Raw genomic sequence first — 20956 nt, 5'->3', positions numbered from 1 at the left:
CAATCACAGTAAACCAACTAATAAAAGAGCAATCGGATTAAAAATGTAACATAAAATGTATCTTAGCTTTACCATTTTAATGCCGTCTCAGTCATAATGTGCTGTGCTGATCAACATCTCTATTTAGATATGTATTTACCCTCAGGCACATTATTCCTTTAAGGCTTCAAATGTTATTTGATTGCACAAGTAATGTAGAATATAATTATTTAACACATTTTGACCTTTTTCCATTTCACTGAGCAAGATCGATTGTTTAAGTATTCAAAACAGGAATCATTATCCCACCTTAGGCGTTCATTTTTATTTCGCAGACATTGTGCTGACTGGACTGCTCCACCACACTTCTTCTTTACAACGTGTCTGATTTTGGTAAAGCTGAAGGGAAAAGCTACAAGAAGGCAATATTTAATTTATACCAAGAGTATTTCTTCCACTGCACTCTGTAACATAAAAGGCCCTCCGGTCACATATACAGAGCCGATTTCAAAAGAAAAGGTTCCTGTATTCAGCCACGTTTCCTCTATCATTGTCCATGTTAAGCAGGTATGTCTGTTGTAACAGAGGTATCAGAAGAAGGATGTGTGTTAGGAGCCTCGGTGAGATAGGAAAAATGCAGGGAGGAAAATCTATTTCTGCAGAGTTATCTTCTCATCCTCACTGCAGGGTTCAAGTTATTACTGTCAGCGTGTATATTTCTCTCCACACAAAGCTGAACGGCACTACATCGGCTGTCATAGTACAGAAGCATAAAGATCTCATGGAATATATAGACTTGGCACATGCTGCATGAGGCATTGTTGGAGTCACTGGATTTTCAATCCAAGCCGAGCTACTCAGCAGCAGCCTTCGGGGGCAAATGGCTGTTATAATCCATTTTGAAAGAGACATTTCCCATTTGGCCCAGCCAGGCACGACTTTCCCTCTTTTCAGAAAGGATGGAGTTGACACTCGTTGGAATAAGACTGAGACTCTCAGCAACACGTCTGAGTCACAACCTTTACAGCTAGGGGCTAATCTGGGCTGACGAAAGCACATCTTAGATTGTCCAACCGTTGCACTTGGAGGTTTTTTTTTTTTAGCACAGGGAGAACTCAGACTGATCACAGAGATCAGTGTCTTCTGTTTATTTAAGCGCCGTATATCTTTCTGCATCTTGTACAGAAAAGACAGCATATGCAGCTTACAGTGTACAGCCATAAAAGAGGATCTGAGTCTTTTTAACACATGCAAGAAACACATAGCATCTGCTTCACCTGAATAGCAGATTATATTTAGCGTATGCAGCGTCTCTTAAAGCCAATTAGTCACATTTGAGTTGTGATATTTTTGGGAAGGTGTGAATAGAGAATGACAATACATGCTCGCTGAAGGAAACATCATGTGTACTTGTAGAAGAAGGTGGGGTTGGACAAAGAGGCCAAACTCTATTTGTTTGTTTTAGATAGGCTAATTGACCTTCTCACTCTATAGGGATGCAAGTCAGCACAATGAAACAGTTTGCAGACTACAAAGGAAGTCCAAAAGCCTTGTTAGGCCCTGTGACTCTCTGAATTGCTTAGTAATATGCGACGTACAGCAATGTCCCCACAGAATTTTCTCTGGAGTAAGGTGTTCTTGGGCTTTAGTGCCTCAATAAAATTGGGCTATACCTTTGATGATCCAACCCACTGCTACTGAAAGCGAAATACACACCTCAGAGAAATTTACTGCTCCCTAGAATGTGATACCAAAGCAATTAGTGTCGGAGAGATTGGTAGGCATGAAAAATCCTTACAGCATGCCTTGGAGCCAATACAAAGGCAATGCATCTCAGTTTTACGACCCCATTGCTTATTCAGTCTTGTTTGGTGTTCCTCTCCAAGACTCCAGAGTCAGTGGGGAATTATCATGACAGGGCAATAAATTACTCTTGCATTTAGCATAAAGTCTCCCAATAAAGATTAGACTATAGGATAGTGTGGTGTCCGGGGGGCAATATAAACAATTCCCAGAGGGAAAATGTTGTTGCTTTGTGTAATCAAAGAGGAGAAAGTCACACAGTCGGCTTAAAACTTTGTAATCGTACGTTAATCAGGACATCAATAACAGCTGGCACCCCCCTCCATCCTTTGTATTATCAATCTTAATACGTGCCAATACATTGTGTTGCAAAGCATCAAAGGGAATGCAGTTTATTTGTATTAAGAAATCTCTAATTTCACTGGTTTATTCATCTGCCATTCAAGCATATGAGTGTTGCTTTAAATAGCTTTGACATTTTTTGAGCACCATCAGACTGTCCACAGGAGAAGGACCAAGAGATGGCGGTAAATTCCCTGTGGGAGGCAGCTTGGGTCTGTTTATGTAGCGTAACAAACAACCCTAAATGTCAATGAGTGGACTTGCTCCGTGAAGGACACAAAGTGACTGGGTTGCATTATTTGCCACGAGTCTGACGGATTATTTGGATTCCTGTAAAACAGCATGTAATCTAGCAGCCTGTGGGGACAGGGACTCAGCCTAGACACAATACTGCGAGGAACAGGCTTGTTCACTCGTTAAGACCCTGTCTTTTGGAAGACACACATGCACACACAGATATGCAGACGCACTCGGAAACAGACACAAAGGCATGCACTCATACAGGCACAGAGAAGCTCTCTCTGGAAAGCTGTTGCATAGATTGTGATGTTTGCTTGTCCCATTGGACTGCAGAGCTTAGTTATCCACTTATGTACAGAGTTTAGTCCAAAACAGTTTTAATTTCATCTTAGACTGGCAAGAAAGATGTATACGCACCGCAGGGAGCGGAGGGATCAGAAGTGCCATGTGTCCTAATAAGCTCTTTTGTGTTCTCATTAATTTGTTGCTTATCTTGCCGTGTACAGCTTGTTGATTGTTTTTTTTTTTTTTTTTATACTTGTGATAACAGACCGGGAGAGAAAACTGAGAGTGATGAAATTAATTTTCTTAATTATTTTGTCTCCAGTGAATGACGTTTCTTTGTTCATTTCACCCTAATTGTCCATTTTATTTCCCTTTTTAGGTCTGTTGTTTGATTTTCTCCTCAAGTGAAGTTTCCGTTAGGGAAGTAATTATCTTTTCATGGTCTTTATCCAGTAAAGGTATTAAATGAAAAAGTCAATGCAAGTAAATATAAAGTGTTTTCCTGTTTATTTGGAAGAGACCACATGCAAAACCACTGTGCAATGCTCATTGTTATTCTGGAAGGAAAAGAGTGCTACTATAGTAATCAAAAGTTTAATATTAAAGGAAAATATTGCAAACTAAGGCCATAGGTACTACAGACAGGGTCCATCACTTTCTTCAATGACATCTCTATTGTATTCACCCTCCATGCTTGTCTCCTCACAGGTTGGCTATAAGCACCTTCACCAGAATGAACACCAACTCCTCCGATGAGTTCTTCCAGGCCACAAACCATGCAGAACAGACTTTCCGCAAGATGGAGACCTACCTCCAGCACAAGCAGCTATGTGATGTCCTCTTGATAGCAGGCGATCACAAGATACCAGCTCACAGGTTGGTGTTTGTGCTTCGGCCCACTTGACTTGTATTAATTAAACCGGCATCAGCTTGAGTTAAGAGATGCAGAAGCTCATCAGGATCCACTTCATTTAGTGTATCAATGTGTGCACATCCAGGCTTTGGTCTGGACCTCAGCTCACATGTTGGAAATGATTCTGTCAGTTCAAATCCATATGAGGGTGTATCTGAGGAGTCTTTGAAAAACAAAGAAAGATTCTTTGGATTTTCAGGTGGACAGGGGAGATGTGTAAACGGCAAGTTCACTGGTTTGCATCTGAAGAATGCCCTCTCCTCATGTCCACATTACATTTGAGATGAGAAGAACACACGGATCCATACATGTAGGGGTCTATCTTTGGGCATCTGGCCCTCGGTTGAATGGCTGAATCGAACAAATCGCATGACTTCCCGTGATTGCTGCTGAGAGGAATTCACTCAGTCTATGTGCTTGTATGTCTGGATCTACAGAATATTTTGTTAGTTCATCCAGGCAGACTCATGAAAGGGAAACCAGAATGCTCCATAGAGAGAGAAAGACGTGTATCAGTGACTGACCTAGTTGAGTAAAGTGATCCTGCTCTGACTGCCTCTTTCCATGTGGCTTTATTTTCACTCAGAGGACACAGCCATGTAAAGCAGGAATGTCTTATAGACATAAGTACATGAAAACCAGAATGTTTTGCAAATAAAGCTGTAGACTGTAATTCTTGATCTCTGCTTTCCTTCATGAATCAACCAGTGTGTTATGTGAGCTTGACAAATGAGCCAATTTAATTAGAAGTCTGACCTGTGTAGCTAGTAGCAACATAAAATGTATCATAAGCTGACGAGGTATGAGACATAATTTGGGCTTAACTGTAAATTAATGAAATGCTCATACATTCTGGCATAAAGTAAAAACATCAAAGCAGCATGAATCACAGATAGAAACAGTACGACATTAGACGTTAAGACTACCACTTAACATAATAAGCATATAGATCTCCCAGAGGAACTACTGTACAGCATAATAGCATTAACTCCCCGTGTTTCCCTTTATGACAGACTGGTCCTGAGCGCGGTGTCCGACTACTTTGCTGCCATGTTCACCAGCGACGTGAGAGAGGCAAAGCAGGAGGAGATCAAGATGGAGGGAGTCGATCCGGAGGCGCTCAGATCTCTTGTTCATTTCGCCTACACTGGTGAGTGCTCATAAAGACATTCACTAGCTCTTGCAAGTAGTTATGAGACTTCTGAAATCCAGCGTCATTAAAATGGATCAATAAGGCCATTCATCACTGGGCTGACAGACCGGGCATGTAAAACATTGTTCCATTTTTACAGGATAAATCCTCTTGGATAAGTGCTGATCATTAGGAATATCCTCTGCCACAATATTACATTTGTTCAATGGAGGAAAATAACTTAGCTGTGTTTGAATTGTGCCCATTTATCATGAGGTTGTACAAAAAACAAGTTCATTTACTCAAATTCAATACATCGGCTTGGGTTTTTCCTTCTTGATAAAGCACCCAATAAATGTCTCAGTAATTTAGCACTCTGAAAAATAAATAGTTTACTATTGGTGCTCTAACTGTTTACACACACTTATGATTAAAGATGTTGATGCTGGCATACACTGCTGTGTGAGCGATAGTGGCTACCTCTGGTCCTGACACAAAAACACATTTTGCTTGTCCTGACATTGCAGGCGTCCTTGAGCTCAAAGAGGACACCATTGAGAGTTTATTAGCGGCAGCTTGTCTCCTCCAGCTTCCACAAGTCATCCAGGTCTGCTGCAACTTCCTGATGAAACAGCTCCATCCTTCCAACTGCCTGGGCATACGCTCCTTCGCAGACGCCCAGGGCTGCGTGGATCTGCTCAACGTGGCTCATAACTACACCATGGTAGGGGGGAAAGGGGGGGGGGGGAAATTTTGAGCTGCACCACGTTCACACGGCTGGGTGGGCTACATTATTTATTTTCTCAATAAGGGATTGTGCGTGCAAAGCAACTCTTCATTGCATAAAGACTCCGGGGGCAGCTGCAGTAATGAGACATATATTAGTGACAAGAGTGTTTAAAAATGCAGTGTAATTACAAATTCAGAAACTTTCCCATAAGGCAGTCGACAGTATAGTGAGTCATAATAACTGTGCTTCACTTATCTAAGGTGCTGACATTTTAAAGCACATATCTGATTCTTAGTACCTTACATGTGATTATACAATGGGATTTGTTTTTTCATTCACCCGGCTATATGTTAACGTCACAGCTTGGTAGACGGTTCATAATACATGGAAATATATGTGAGCATCCTCTGAACTGAAGCTAGTTCATTTAAACAACCTGTCATAAGCTGTACAGGAGCACACTGTTGGCGCTTCCCTTTATTCATATCATCTGATTTGACAAACTTGCACATTTGAATAGAAATGGAATAATTTCACCTTATCTAAATTGGTTATATGTCTGTCAGTAAGGACTACTGTACCATGTAGTTGCACATTGATTAGTGCACTGCCAGACATGTGGAAATGAATTCTCTCTCTCTCTCTCTCTCTCAAACTCTCTCTCTCTCTCTCTCTCTATATATATATATATATATATATGTACATATATCTGCAAATAATATTTGCATTGGATTAAGATTCATGCTCATATTTGTCTGATAGTGTCCCGCTGGCCGTGCAGAAGTGACAGCGGGAGGGAAGCGTTATCTCCTAAAGGACATCTGCTCAGCCTGTTTACGTAGGCCCCGTCGAGAAGCAGGAGGTTAATCTAATCATCAAACTGCAAAAGAGGGCCAACTTCCTGTTCAATCACTCAAGTAATGAGCAGAGAGAGCTGCGGGCTTCCTGGAAGTCCAACCTCTGGGTTCTGAGCGGAGCGAGTTGTGTTTTGATAAGCTTGTTTTTCCTGGTTGAGCATGGCAGTAGAGCTCCGCCCCTGACATCCCTTTCCTTTCTGAAGAAAAGTTGGCCTTTTTATGTTGCAGGAGATAAAAAATGTTTTGTAGTGTGGGATGACTGTAATTCTTCTTAGCAGTAAAACATTATTCAGCTGCATATCCCAATATGAATGATCCTCAGCTAAAACTAATAATGAAATATGGTCCTCTGTGTTTAAAAGCCCTTCTCTAAATTGCATGGTAAAAGAAACGTTTTTGGAGGTAATTCTCACTGCCTCACTCCAATTAAACATCAGCATTTGCCTCCTCAGAAAACACTGTTATTACTCAATTACTCTTTTGCAGTAGTTAAATCAATTAGTATCCTCTCCAGCTGATCTTGTTTTCCAAACCATTTACCCGCCAATGAGTTTGCCAGCATGTGAAAACACTTCCCTTCAAATGGTTATGAAACAAACTTGGTCGAGCTGTCAATTTTTGTTGTCGGCTTTTCAGGACTTGTAATTACAAATAATTGGTCTCAGGCATCGTCAAAGACTTGGACGGAGTTGCTCTCTTAGCGTTACCACAGCAGATCAATAGATGTCCCTCATTTCATTAAGGCTGTCGGCGTTAAGCTCTTAAAACCTGCTCTCATAATGGATCGGACCAAGACGCTGTAATTTGCTGCAAGCTGATGATCAATAGTGTGCTTGTATTTTGTAATTGTTGCGCAGTGAGTAGTTGATTTGTCAAAGTTATCCTGGCAGCTTCATAATTAAGGCTCAGCAGCCTCTTTCCAAAAGGGAAACAGGGCATGATTATGGCCAAGGATTGCGCACATGTCTTTCATGTGTTGAATATATCATGCTGCAGTCGAGCCATGGTGTTTTATACATCATTATCTCTAATGGAAGTGCCCAGAGACAATGTCCTTGAAGAGGTAGCCATGCGGTGCAGTAATACCGCCTGGGCTTCTGGCCAGTGAATGGGAGATCAATCTTTAAGGTAAGGCACTTGAGAACAGCTTCTACAAAACTTAGAGCTGGACACTGCATTGGTGTGATGTAAATGTTGGTGTGCGGTGCATTTGTGTTTCCAATTACACGGATTGTGAAGGCTCAATGTGTCTTACGAAGAGGCTTTTTTTGGAGATGCACCGGATTGATTTGTTAAATAATGTAAGGCAGATTATTTATTAACTAAGTGAAACACATGATTATCTTTTCATTCAAAATGATTTAAGTATAGGCAGTATTTTCAATGTGGTGGTCAGTTACATTGCTTTGCATCAGTATTCAGTGGCCTCCAACTTTTCCATGTTTTGTTTTATTACCGCTGCATCAGAAGGGATTTAGTTGGGGTTGTTTTTAATGGAACACAAAATTGTCCAGGATTTTGAAGTGGGAGTGGCGGATATTACTTTGTTAAATTTAAACATTTTCATAGATTTATGAAAAACCTTGACATTTTTTGTGCTATTCTCTGAAACTACAAACTAAGAACGGATTAAACCTTTTCTTCCCGTCTTTGTCCCCATGGGTAAAGAAAAACCTCAAACACACAGAGCTGCACCACGCTAACCCCTTGGCTAATGACTGATGATTATCTGCCTCCTCCTCGTCTCCTCTGTGTTCCAGGAACACTTCCTGGAGGTCATTCAGAACCAGGAGTTCCTTCTTCTCCCCACGGCAGAGATTGTTAAGCTGCTCTCCAGCGATGACATCAACGTCCCCGACGAGGAAACCATCTTCCAGGCTTTGATGATGTGGGTGCGGTATGATGTTCAGCATCGACAACAGGACCTGGGGGTGCTCCTCGCTTTCATTCGCCTGCCTCTTCTTCCTCCCCAGGTGAGAGAGCAAGTAATAGGGTAGACTTGGTGGCTGAGAAAAAGGCAGGATAAGGATCTAATGATGGGCTTTTGTTTGAGATGGTAGCTGAAGGTTTTGCTGTCACAACTGCAGGGTAATGGCATGGCTTCTGTATGTTTGTCCAGTTCAATTTGCTGGATTTTTTTTGGCACATTTTGACAAATGTCTTATTGATTACGCAGGATTTCAGCTATGTAGGCTGTACAATGATGAGAATACATTTAAAAACAACGGACAAAGATTATTTTGAGCCTGATATGACATATTCAGATATCTTGTTTTGTCCAGGCAACAGTTTAAAATCCAGTTTAAAATCCAAGCATATTTAGTAAATGACTATATTAAACACAAGTAGCAACCAATCTTCAGTTGATGTCCTGGAACAAGGGCAATGTTTAGCCTCTATGATGAGAAATGGCTGCATCAATTAATGGATTATCTAAAGAGTTCCTGATTACTTTTCTGTCAACTAATTGATGGACTTTTTATTTCAGCTTAAGGTCCCATACATTCACTGTGAGAGAACCAACTGGCACACACTCAATCTTTGAACTGACCACTGACAGGCTGTAAAGTAATGCATCGTTAATAATCACTTGGTTTATGTTAGGAGCTTTAGTAAAGAAAACCCCACCCTCTTCAGTGATGAATCAATCTGACAATATGATAGATACACATGACCTTTTATGATTATAAGGACCTCAAACCTCAATAGCTTATTTATGTTTAAACAAATACACACATGTTTGAATTCTGTATTTCTGACAAATGAGGAACTATACTCATACATCAGATAAGTCATTATTGGCAGATCTGTTGTATGAGAGTGTTTCTCCTTAAACTAATGCATCTTTATTTTCACTGACAAGTGACTGAACTCAAAACTAATCATGCATACATCATTTTTATTTCGCTATTTCTAGTGCGAATAGATGCTCCTGAAGAACAACCTCTTATATTGTTCTTCGACGACAACAATGAAGTAAATGTCCTATGAATGAAAAATATGTCTTAGTATTATCTAATACAGGAGTAATACATGTAATCTATTGTCTGGTAATAACATGTTTGCTTTGAGGCAAACGAACAGAACTGATTGACTGCATTTGAAAATCTTGGCCTGTATTTAGTAGAAACTGAAACGATGAGCAGCAGCAGTGTTATTGATGTGTCTTTCATAAGATCAATAAATATATACCAAAGCTTCATTCATAAAAATGAAATATGTGGTTATAATGTATATTCACTTTAAGATAACATTAAGCTGTGCACGTGGTAGAGGCGCTGCTTCAGTCTTCAGCCTGGGCTCAGCATTGTCCTTTTTCAAGAAGAAAAAATGGTGTCAAATATAATTGAGTTTATCTAAATCTGTTTTTAGGAGAATGCATTCTTTGTAAAGAATATAAAGAAATTTTAATATTTTGTTGCAGTATTTGCTTTTACACATCTAAGGTAATATTTCCTATTGCACTGGGTTGTATGTATTTAAGCTTCTCTTTGCTCTGCAGCCTTTTGCATTTGATGAAAAAAACAAATTGCTCAATGATAAACTCAATGGTTATAGAAATACGATTATTTTGATTTTACACACATAGCCTTTTATTGCATACCTTCAAATAACACTGAAGCCATTCTCTATTAGGCTTCAATGGCAGCCGAGTAATGTGATTTTATATCATTTAGCTCCTTGCAGATCTGGAAAACAACAAAATGTTTTCTGATGATCTGGAATGCCAAAAGCTGCTGATGGAGGCCATGAAGTACCATCTTCTCCCGGAGAGACGTCCCATGTTTCAGAGCCCAAGAACCAAACCTAGAAAGTCTACTGTGGGTGCACTTTATGCTGTAGGCGGGATGGATGCTACCAAAGGTATGGCTCATAGGCAGTAGTTATCACTACACAGCAGCACAGTTTATTGACACTTTAATACATTTCTGTTTCTTTGGTTTTAGGAGCCACCACCATTGAGAAGTACGACCTGCGGACCAACACGTGGGTCCAGGTTGGAGTCATGAACGGGCGGCGGCTGCAGTTTGGCGTGGCGGTCATTGACAACAAGCTGTATGTGGTCGGAGGGAGGGATGGACTGAAGACGTCCAACATGGTGGAGTGTTACAATCCAATCAATAAAGTATGGTCCACCATGCCCCCAATGTCAACACACAGACATGGACTTGGTAAGTGAGTCGTTAGCAGCAACTGCTCCAGTTGATTCATTTAAAGAAAACACTTCTATATATTGTTATAATAACAGAAAAACATTCAAAATTTCAGGTCTATAAATCATGTGAGAATCATGCTACCATTCCAGTTTATCATCTCAAAAGTATAAAGTATACTTTGTTTAAAATTTGTCATTAAAATAGTGCAAGATACCCTTTAAAATTTCAAATGACAAAAGAAAACAGATTTGCTTGATTGAAATACAATGTTTTTCGAGAATACATGACAGAGAAATACAGCTGACAGCTGAAAAACGAAATAATAGCTAAATCAACATTTATCATCTACATAAATCATGAACAAAATCTCTGTTACTTTTCTAAAAGATACACATATGCTTTAATGTGAATAGTAACGTCGATCTGTATATTTTAGCTCAATTCATTTGAATCTTATTACTATTCTTTCAGAGGACGCCGATAATGAAAAACATTTTTTTTTCTGACTACTTCAAAGTTTGAGGATTTAACTCAGTCAGACTACCCGCTGTTATGAAACAGCAGAGATTGCAAGATGCATGCTCAGGAGGGTCACAGCTGGCATGCTGTAAAACTCGTACATTTCATTTTTTTTTTTAGATAGACCTTTGATATTTTCCCATTCCCCCTATCAAAGCCTGGCAGGCTGCTCTGGCCCTGCTCTTCCTTTACCCCTCCCTGGCCAATAAATCTGATATCAGAAGCGTTTTGATTCACAGTTGAAACGAGCCTGAGTAACAGAACAGGGAGATCTTGTCAAAGCATTCAGCTCCCACACCCGGTGTGGTCGGAGGTATCAGCGAGCCCAGGAGATCACACTGTACGGATTACCTGTTTCCACTTTCATCTTTCCCACAGCAAATATCTCTTGCTGCTTTGCTTGTGGCGTGCATATTTAGAGTCTGAATATATCTGAGCTTAGTGTCTACTAACCACCCTGCTGTGTGTATTATGTGTAAAGACAAGGAAAAGGAAAGTATACATTTCTTATTCCGAAAACCACCAGTCAGTAATAACAGTGAGTCTGGCTATGAGAATTCTCTCTGAAAGTTTTTGTGTTGTTCAAAGTTCTCTGGATGCAGCCTTGCCCTCATTTCCCTGTGAAGTTATTGAACTCTCACCTACAGAAATAAGGGTGGTAATGTAAAAAAAACCATTGTCCTTAAACATCCTCTACAAAGTTTTCTGGCAAAAACACACTTTCCTCCGTGACTTGGGAATCAGGAACAACAATACAGTTTTATGGTCTTCCTGTTTTGAGAAAATGTTTGGCAGTATGACTCACTCTGCCCAGCTCTAAAGTGAGACACAGCCCTCTGCCTGAGCACTCTCCAAGAACGATGTCAAGGAAGTTTAAAATAGAAAAGACATTTCTTTAATCACTTACATACATTACCTAGAGCTGATGGGATGTTTTATGAAGACAGTTTATAATCAAAGGTGCAAAAGTAATCTGTGTTTGATTTGCCTGAATAGAGGTTTTGATTTCACTGATGACATACTGTTTGTGAAGTTTCCAACATTGTGCAATTCCTTTTTTTTTTCGCAGATGAGACAAAATGTCTTTGTTCTGGAAAGGATTTGAAGACAATTACAGAAACTATAGTGTGTGAAACTTCAGAGGTGGTTTAATCAAAATAAATGATCCTTGAATTGGAATAAAACTAAAGTTGTGATTTTTGTAAATAAAAAAGAAGCAGTATCCAAACGGTCGCCAAGGTTAGCCATCTGATTCTGTATCAACAGTAACTTATGTTATTAAGAGAGAGAACTTTCTACTTCTTGTGGCCATCTTTGTAGGCATTGCAGTCCTGGAGGGTCCTATGTATGCAGTGGGCGGTCACGATGGCTGGAGCTATCTCAACACGGTGGAACGATGGGACCCGCAGGCCAGACAGTGGAACTACGTGGCCAGCATGTCGACACCACGCAGCACCATGGGAGTCACTGCTCTCAATGGAAAGTAAGTTACTCTATCAAACCTATACACCACCCAAACTTAGCTTAATGCTTACACTGTGATGCTAAAACACATATGATAAGATTTTCTTATTTTGTCCCAGTGTGAAAGTTTTTTTTCTGGACTCTATATAGCTGCAGTTACAAAAAAGAAACAAAGAAGAACAGGTCAAACTTACTAAAGGCAATCTGCCCCAGAGAGGAGAACAATTTCACAAGCTGTTTATTACAGCACATTCTTCTACACAGATAGCACATACATGCACAAACACTATAGTACTACATGGAGTGCCTTTACATGGACTTGAGTATCCCGGTTTTGATTGGGGTTTTAAGTATCCCGTTTTTGTATTTGTGCCTGTAAACATGACATCCCGATTTCAGAAACCGGGATTCTAGTATTTATCATGAATACAGGGATATGAATAACCAGGTTTCTCTGTGTGCATGTAAATGCCATATCCCGAATATGATCAAAACCAGGATGCTCAAGTCCATGTAAATGCACTCACATGAGACTTTTTTACTGTCCTTATGATGGCCTAATATTGCACACATTGTCTCTTATTGCACATTGTTGTATTTGTGTTGAAATGTATGGAGCCTGAGTTCAAGGTCACTGGCAGGTGAAGGCCACAAGTAGAGTACATGGAGTTAGAATGACACTGTTACAGTATTGAAAGGGCCTTGACTGCCTTCAGTATAGATTTCCTTTTTAAATGATAAACAGTTGCCGTATGTTAACAGTATCCAGTGCTGTTGCATGTTTAGCAAGTCTGCTACAAAGTAATCTTCTTAAAAAAACTGATATGTAACTATAATTATCATTAGACAGAATCCAAAGAAAGTACTGGAGCACAGGAATCACTTAAGGCTAATTGTTTTAGGTGCAAAGGATTAATGTTTCGACGCACTGCTTCTTCCTCAGAGTCAAACAGCAGTGCGTTGAAATGTTAGTCCTTCGCACCTAAAATGATTTGTGTTCTCCAGTACTTTCTTTGGATCCTGTCGGAGAGGAGCAGTTCACTGAATTAGATTTTGAACGTCTAAGGTCCTTCTCTGAGAGCAGATGTTTCCTTCTACTTTGCTGTAATTATTACCGTACTCATCTGAATGTATTGGAGTTCTGTCTATGTCTGCCATCAAACTGCAGAACGCACTCAAATGAAAAAAGTACCAAAAATCTTTAACACCGCAGCATGTTTGCTTTGAACAACCAGTCAGCACTAATGTGCTGTATTACTTGAAATAGAGCATGTAAAAACACAGGCAGGGTTATGTAACTCAGAGTGCACTGGTCCAGGAAAAGCTGAAGAGCAGTATTAGTGTGCTGCTGATAGTTTGACAACATTTCAATCCTTATATGCAGAGTCGACCTTTTTGGTCTGCGTGAGATAAACTACAGTGTGGCTCTGCAGCAGTCAGTAGCTCAAAAGCACGGCTGCTGTGCTTACTGTGGTAATTTATACAGTGTCATTTAGTCTCTATAAAAGCAACATTTCATGGATTTGTATGTACTAAATGCCTGACAACATTATTTTAAAATAAATTATGCACAGAACGGACCAGCTCTCAGCCTAATTTAAATATGTTTGTGTGCCAAAGGAGGAAAGAAGCTGCTGCTAGGCTGCATACAGTATTCAGAGTTAAAGTCGATACTGGGTTATTTCCGCATCTAGGTCAAAAATAGACAACAAGGAAACTGTTTCCCTCGCCTCTACTTTCCTGCTGTTGGGCCTGCAAGCTACAAGCACTTAAAACACTGATGTGATCTTCCTGGGAGAGTAAACACTCAAAGAAAGAGCCTTTGAAAAAGTGCTATTCACTGTTCACTGCTGCTTCTGTCACATTATCATTTTTCTGTCAACATTTTTACTGACATCTGACATCTGATGTTGGGCTCATCCTGCCAGATCCAGTTGAACTGTAAGCACATGTGAGATGTTTTGAATTGTGAACCAGTTTTTGATTCCACTCCTCAGATTGTTTGCAGTAGGGGGAAGAGACGGCAGCTCGTGTCTGAGGTCAATGGAGTGCTTCGATCCGCACACCAACAAGTGGAGCATGTGTGCTCCTATGGCCAAGAGGCGAGGGGGAGTGGGTGTGGCAACGTACAACAACTTCCTGTATGCTGTAGGCGGACACGACGCCCCCGCCTCCAACCACTGTTCTAGACTCTCCGATTGTGTGGAGAGGTCAGTTAATGCTCCTTCTCTGGAGGAAAATACACAAACACAGAAATGTTATGTAACTGATTTGGATTGCAGCTGTTGGAATTTAGTCAAGGGTGGGGATGAGCTTTTTTGACTTTCTTACAAAAGGGAATTAAACTCCTAATTATCCACACCCTGTTCTTACATTTTGAGACATGTCTGTATTTCACTTCATGATACCCAACCAATCCCTGAAGAGCTCATTGTTTCCACACTTGTTTCTATTTCACAGTATCTGGCTCCACCTGGTGGCCATAACAGAAACTGAAATGACTCACAATGAAGCTACTTTAGTTGCACGTCACTTCTATTTCACTGCTGTCTTTTCCACTAGAAAACACACTCTTGACTTTTTTAATTTACTTTTCATTATTTGTGTATTTAAAGAAGAAAAAGCTACGATTATAGCTGAAATTGAATTTAAATAATCTATCTTTGATCCTGAAGGGGGGTTTAAAGAAGTAACACGTCTGTCATTCATCCTTAATTTTTGTCTATTTTTGACCATATGTTGTTTCATTTGAACATCCATTTACTTTTCCTTACTTTTACTTTTCCTTTTCTTTTAGGGAACAAAAAAGAAAAGCTTATAAGAGAAAACACTTTGAAATATCTCCTTATGTTTAATCTAAAGAGGATGTTTAGATGATGAAAAGAGGACACTGACAACACACATACTGTATGTTCCAGTTGTAACTTGAATGCAGATATCATCAGGAGTTCAGAGGTTTAACCACTTGTCATGTTGTGTCATATCCACTGCAGTTTCATCTACAGATTATATACATAATACTCCATTATGAACTGTTGTGAAGCAAGATAAGTGAATACACTTTTACATATCTATCAAATACCCAGAAACTGTTGAATGTAATTCAAATGATGTCTCCTCCCCGCAGTGGGGTGAAGAAATATCATTTTAAAACTCTGTGAACTGAGTTTTCCCCAAGCTGCTATCGAAAAGGAAATGTAGCTTTAAAATTTCAGTTTAGATACCCTCTTGTAGTGACGACCTGTGTTTCAAAGTCTTAAAGTCACAGTTGGTGGGGATGGTTCAATGTGTTTCCTTTTCCAAAAATGGTTAAAAAGAAATAAGGGTATAAGGGTAATAAGAATTTTTGTTAATTCAGGTATGACCCAAAGACGGACACGTGGACCACTGTGTCCTCCCTCAGTGTTCCGCGGGATGCGGTGGGCGTCTGCCTGTTGGGTGACAGGCTTTATGCCGTGGGTGGATATGATGGCCAGTCCTATCTAAACACTGTCGAGTCCTATGATGCACAGAACAACGAGTGGACCGAGGTAATCACAAACAGTCCTTACAACAGTGACACAACAATCTTTCTCTCTTGTATTCTTTGTGTTGATACATTTTAAAAGCTAGTTCAGTTTATGGACACTTTTGACATTTATAAAAGTTGACACATTGTATGGATTTGTAGCTTGTTTTTGCCAGAGCTGGTAACATCAGGGTTCTAGTTATCACCGTTCAGGGGCCATAAGTCTGCTGGATTCTCTGAATACCATTAATATTTTAGAGTTGTCTTGTGTTATTTTTCAACTTGTTTTTCCACTTTGCCTCTGTAACCCCATTATCTGCATGAAGTAAAATGGGATTTTCTGAAACAAGCCTTAGACGAGCGGCTGCACGGTAACCCCTCTGTCTTCCTGCAGGAGGTCCCTCTCAACATTGGCAGGGCAGGCGCCTGCGTGGTGGTGGTGGTGGTGAAATTGCCTTGAGCGTTTTGTCTCACGACAGCACGGGAAACAAATGAGAGAGCGGCGCAGAAGAGTGGACTAGCAAAACAACAGATCAAGGACACATCCTTCGAGAGTTCTGCTTTCATTTCATTCTCCCTTAACTCAGCTCTCCAGATTTTTCAGAGGGAAGCGCAGACAGAGCCTTGCCCATAAACCATTGTTTCTATCATTAGTGGACATGTCTGCCCATGGGGAGAGGACTGCACATTCTCCACATTCTCAACCGATCAAGAATTTTCATAGACTTGGCTTGGCTGTAGCAAGAAGCCAAGCCTCTGTTGTTCTGGTTTGTTGAACTAGTTTTATGAAGTTCTGTGTACGTCTGTGACATTTAATGTGAAAGTTACATTTTGAGAAAATAAGCCTTGAACTTATTTTACATCTACACAGAGACTTTTCTTATCAGTGACATCACAATATAGTCTCTATTTTTGGGTTTGTATTTCACTTTTTAGCCACACAATTGAAACATAAATGTAACTTATGTACCAGTGTTGTTCCTTAGTGCGTGGTCCGAACACATTCTTACTCTTTACGGGAGAAGACCACTGTGAACACTGAGGGTCTATGTTTGTCAGGCTCGTTTGAAGAACAGGGGAAACAACAGATTCTGAATAATAGATTTGGATGTTTCCTTGACTTCTTTTTTATGGAGCCTGTAGCTACAGAACACCAAAGTCATTTGCTTTTCTTAGAAGTCTTGTTACGCATTCAATACAAGTTTACAAAATTGTGAATTACAGAAAATATATCATATTGATATTTTACATTGCTGTACAGATTTCTGATGAACTTTCTGAATATGTGTTGATAGAATCATGCCTAAACCAGTGCGCTCTGGTGACTACAGTTATTATTATTATTATTATTATTATTATTATTCTGTCTTGATTACTGGGCATGCTAGCTGATTTGATTTATACAACATTACATATCAAGATCACTGTCTGTATTTCTAATGATGGGATGCCTTTGGGGTCATGGAGATGATCTTGTAATAAAAAAAACAAACATTGGAATAATCTGCAGGCATCAAAAATCTCTTCACTAACGTGACTTTGATTACAATTTTTAGATTTATAGTTGGTTCTGCTAATTAAATTATAAAAGAATGACTCACTTGATCTCAATAAGAATAATTTGTATCTGTAATAAAAACACGTCTTGAGGCAAAGTGTTACTTTCTATGCTTTTATCATAATTTTGTACAGCATGCAAACCTATCAATAAAATGACCTCAGTCTTCTCTGCATGTTCAATTCCATGTTTTGAGCTGAATGTGGCCCCTCAGCGGGCAGGTTTTTTTATTTCTATTGTTCTGCTTTCAGTAAACTAAACGGATTCTTTGACCAAACAGAGTTTGAAGCTACTTTGATGTCAGCATTAACCTCAGCTTTCTCCTTGTTGCAGCACCGGCTTTTCAAATCAAGCAAGCATGTTTGCTGATATCATTCTCTCATCACCAGCCTGAAGACCAACTGCTAGTACTTGGATTTGTTTTTCTCATTGTTTACCCTCCAAAAGTTGTAGAGGCCCTCCACCCTTACCCTCCCCTCGCTTGTTTGGATGGCTTTGAACGTTCTTTGCATACAAAACACTTGCTATGTGTTCAAGCAAAGGTTTTATTCTAAAACTTGTTGGTCTGTCAGAATGCTCAACATATTTGGCACAGCTTTATCTTTTTAGTTTTTTGAGGTGTACGCCTTTTTTTTTTTTTTTTTTGCCAATCCATTTCTCATCTGATGTGAAGATAAGCCTCTCTCTCTATCTTTCTATTTCTGTTTATCTGCATCTCCTGTCCGATCTTATAATGGAATTCAATAAAGGATAATAGCTTTCACCTAAGTTCTTCTCCTCAGAATATTACTGAAGCCCCAGTGCGCACAAATATAACTAATTCAGAATTTTTGTGTAATGGCTGTGGAAACCTGAGACTATCATGATGAAGATAGTTTCAATTAATTTGTCCATGCATTATGAAATCATTGATCCTAATGTGCAACATTTGACTCTTTTTTTCTGTGAATGTCTTTGATGTTCTCTCTCTGTGTGTTAGTTAAGAATTGTCCAAATTGAAATGCATCATCTGTTCAGGACTGAAGTGTTCTCTCCCTCCAGAGAGAGTCAGCACCATGTGATCAAAGTATGATGTCATACATCAAACTCAAAGCAGGCAGATTTCCCGGTCTGATTCTGGCTTTTAGAAAAATGGGCTTTATCTTACAGAACAACATTAACATATTCTAGAAAAGAGCTGGGAAACCAAGATGGCAGTGTTTTTTCTTCACTGGTGTTATCAAGAAAAATAAATAGCTGATTTAATAATAGTTAGGTGGTGCTGCAATGATTCAACTCAAGCTGCTTTGTTGTAGCTATATGATTGAATAATCAAAATAAAACAGACTGCTATCCTCAGTTCTTCTTTAATTGAACTCCAGGTCTTAAAAGCGTAGACTATATTTCAGTCTCCTTCAAGGATATCTTGAGGTTATCCTGACGTGTATTAAAATCCAAAAAGTACTTAATCATATTCAATTGCTAAACTTTTCATTCTATTCTGGATCATGTAAATACACGCCATACAACAGGCCCTCCCCTAAAAGTGGCACTTCAGGTCATTTAGCTGAATACATTGACACTATTGTCCTACAAACACAAGCATGTGGGTCACTTATTTAGGAGCATTTTAAAAAATGGTTTATGCCAAATGAAAAAGAAAAAAACAGTATTTACTGATTGCCTTTACTTAAAACCAGAGACACAACACAAGAGGAATAGGAAATAGAGAAAAACAGTATGTATTTTTTTTCAAAAGAAATTACTGAAAGTGTGCATTGGATAAAAGCTTTTTAGTGCACAGGCCTAATGCCAGCACTTAATTTGGGTAGTTTGTTATGAAAGTGTGTAAACCAAATTTTGAATTATGCATCCCTGCATTTTGGTTTTGTTTGTGTACAGCTTGGTTCACTTTAGCATCCTTTCAGCAGTCTCAACAAACATGTGCAAGCACACACTACCTTCTATCTATGCTGTATTCATGGTGATGTAATCATACAAAAAATGATCCATAGAGGGTGCTATTGCACCGCAGACAAAGTATCACACAATGCTTACCACTGCAAATCATAGATCTCCAATACCATTACTGTTCATAATAAATGTCAGTCGGCATTAAGAATGCCAAGGACAAATACTTGAGCTAATAACCCTGCATAATTATTGAGACACAATGATGAAATGTTAGGAAATTGGATGTTAAGGCGTCTGCTTCTCCTACTTTCAAATGAGCATCTTGCCGAGATTTTCAGGGATGCATAAAGGCGAAGGAGATGAGTTCTGACTTGAGAGACGGCATGTCAGGTTTTAAAGGGATTTTGGCATCACAAAAGTTTGAACAATCTTTTATAATTGTGTGACAAATGTAGACAGATTGTTCTATTTTGGAGCTCTGCTCCTTGCCTTTTTCTGATATTTTGTAGGAGTGATGGAGTAGCACTGCCTCATTTTTTATTCTTTTTTTTTTTTTTTTTTCGTGACAGTGAACAGAGATGGAAAGTGATGAGAGAAAGATGCAACAGCACAGCATGAGCTGCAAACATCGTTCTATATTGATTGTTGGTTGTAAAGACATTCTGTCTGTGTGCCAGGTTGCTTTCTTACACAATATATATTTCAGGATTTAGGAGGACTACATTTTAGGTTTGTTTTAAAAAATCACAGGATTTTTAGATTTCACCAAACACGTATCTTCTGCTAGTCAAATAAATGCTGCATAATTGTTTGCTGTCAAAACACCATCATAACTTCAGACGGATCAGTTGGCCTCATGCTCACTGAAGAATGGCTGAAAGAAGGGATTTGGATGGTTTATTTGTCAAAACACAGAGTACAAAAAAGACTGAGAATAAAAAGATATAAAAAAAAAAAAAAAAAAAACAGCATGCAAGGGATCATCTTCACCACAGGGACAAAAGACAAGATGGATCCCGCTAGAAGTGCCACAACAAACTGTCAACTTAGAATAAGATTGTCCCGTCAAGCCTGCTTAAATAAGCCTGTTAACATGGCACTGTTGACATCCAGCAATGGAGCACCGTGTCAAGCAGAATGTTGTCTTCTCTTCCCAGGTGACGGCAAATTGATTTGCAACAATGCAACAATTTTTTGTCGAGCAAGATTGCCTCACTGAGATTTAACATACAGGTAGCGGGACAGCATCAAACCACACAGGTGTGTGTCACTCCTCGGGTGAAGCTGAAGAAAAAAAAAAATCTCCTGCTTGAGGAACTATACCACCAACTACAGCCTTGAACTTACACTGACAGTGATGAAGTAGTTGGCCTAGCCTTCAGGAGTCCAGTGCTGATACAAAGAATGACAGTCAGTCTGATCAAAGGCAGCAGACAAGTGCTGTAGAATGTTTCCTCCCCCCCGAACCCCCTATCTCTACCTAATGATAGTTGAATTCATTGTCATCTCATTATCTTTGAAGAGGGGAAAGATCCCTCCCGTATGAGTGGGCACTGTGTCTCTTGCCATCAGACGG

The 20956-nt window shown here is 39.5% G+C and overlaps 1 protein-coding gene across 2 annotated transcripts in view; it reads left to right on the top strand.

Moving 5' to 3' along the window:
- Positions 1-18077, top strand: part of klhl4 (kelch-like family member 4) — a 29104-nt gene extending 11027 nt beyond the window's left edge. For both annotated transcript variants that reach the window (XM_061047984.1, XM_061047983.1), the window contains exons 2-11: positions 3358-3525; positions 4576-4712; positions 5222-5418; positions 8042-8254; positions 9959-10145; positions 10229-10453; positions 12278-12440; positions 14419-14631; positions 15780-15951; positions 16324-18077. In XM_061047984.1, coding sequence (XP_060903967.1) covers positions 3383-3525; positions 4576-4712; positions 5222-5418; positions 8042-8254; positions 9959-10145; positions 10229-10453; positions 12278-12440; positions 14419-14631; positions 15780-15951; positions 16324-16389 — 1716 coding nt within the window. In that variant the 5' untranslated portion in view covers positions 3358-3382 and the 3' untranslated portion in view covers positions 16390-18077. The remainder of the gene's footprint in view (positions 1-3357; positions 3526-4575; positions 4713-5221; positions 5419-8041; positions 8255-9958; positions 10146-10228; positions 10454-12277; positions 12441-14418; positions 14632-15779; positions 15952-16323) is intronic.
- The last annotated feature ends 2879 nt before the right edge of the window (positions 18078-20956 follow it).

Source organism: Labrus mixtus, chromosome 10 (assembly GCF_963584025.1).
Source record: "Labrus mixtus chromosome 10, fLabMix1.1, whole genome shotgun sequence".
Classification (NCBI taxonomy): Eukaryota; Metazoa; Chordata; class Actinopteri; order Labriformes; family Labridae; genus Labrus; species Labrus mixtus.
Note: the sequence above shows the minus strand (reverse complement) of the source record. Positions and strands in the feature narration are given on the sequence as shown.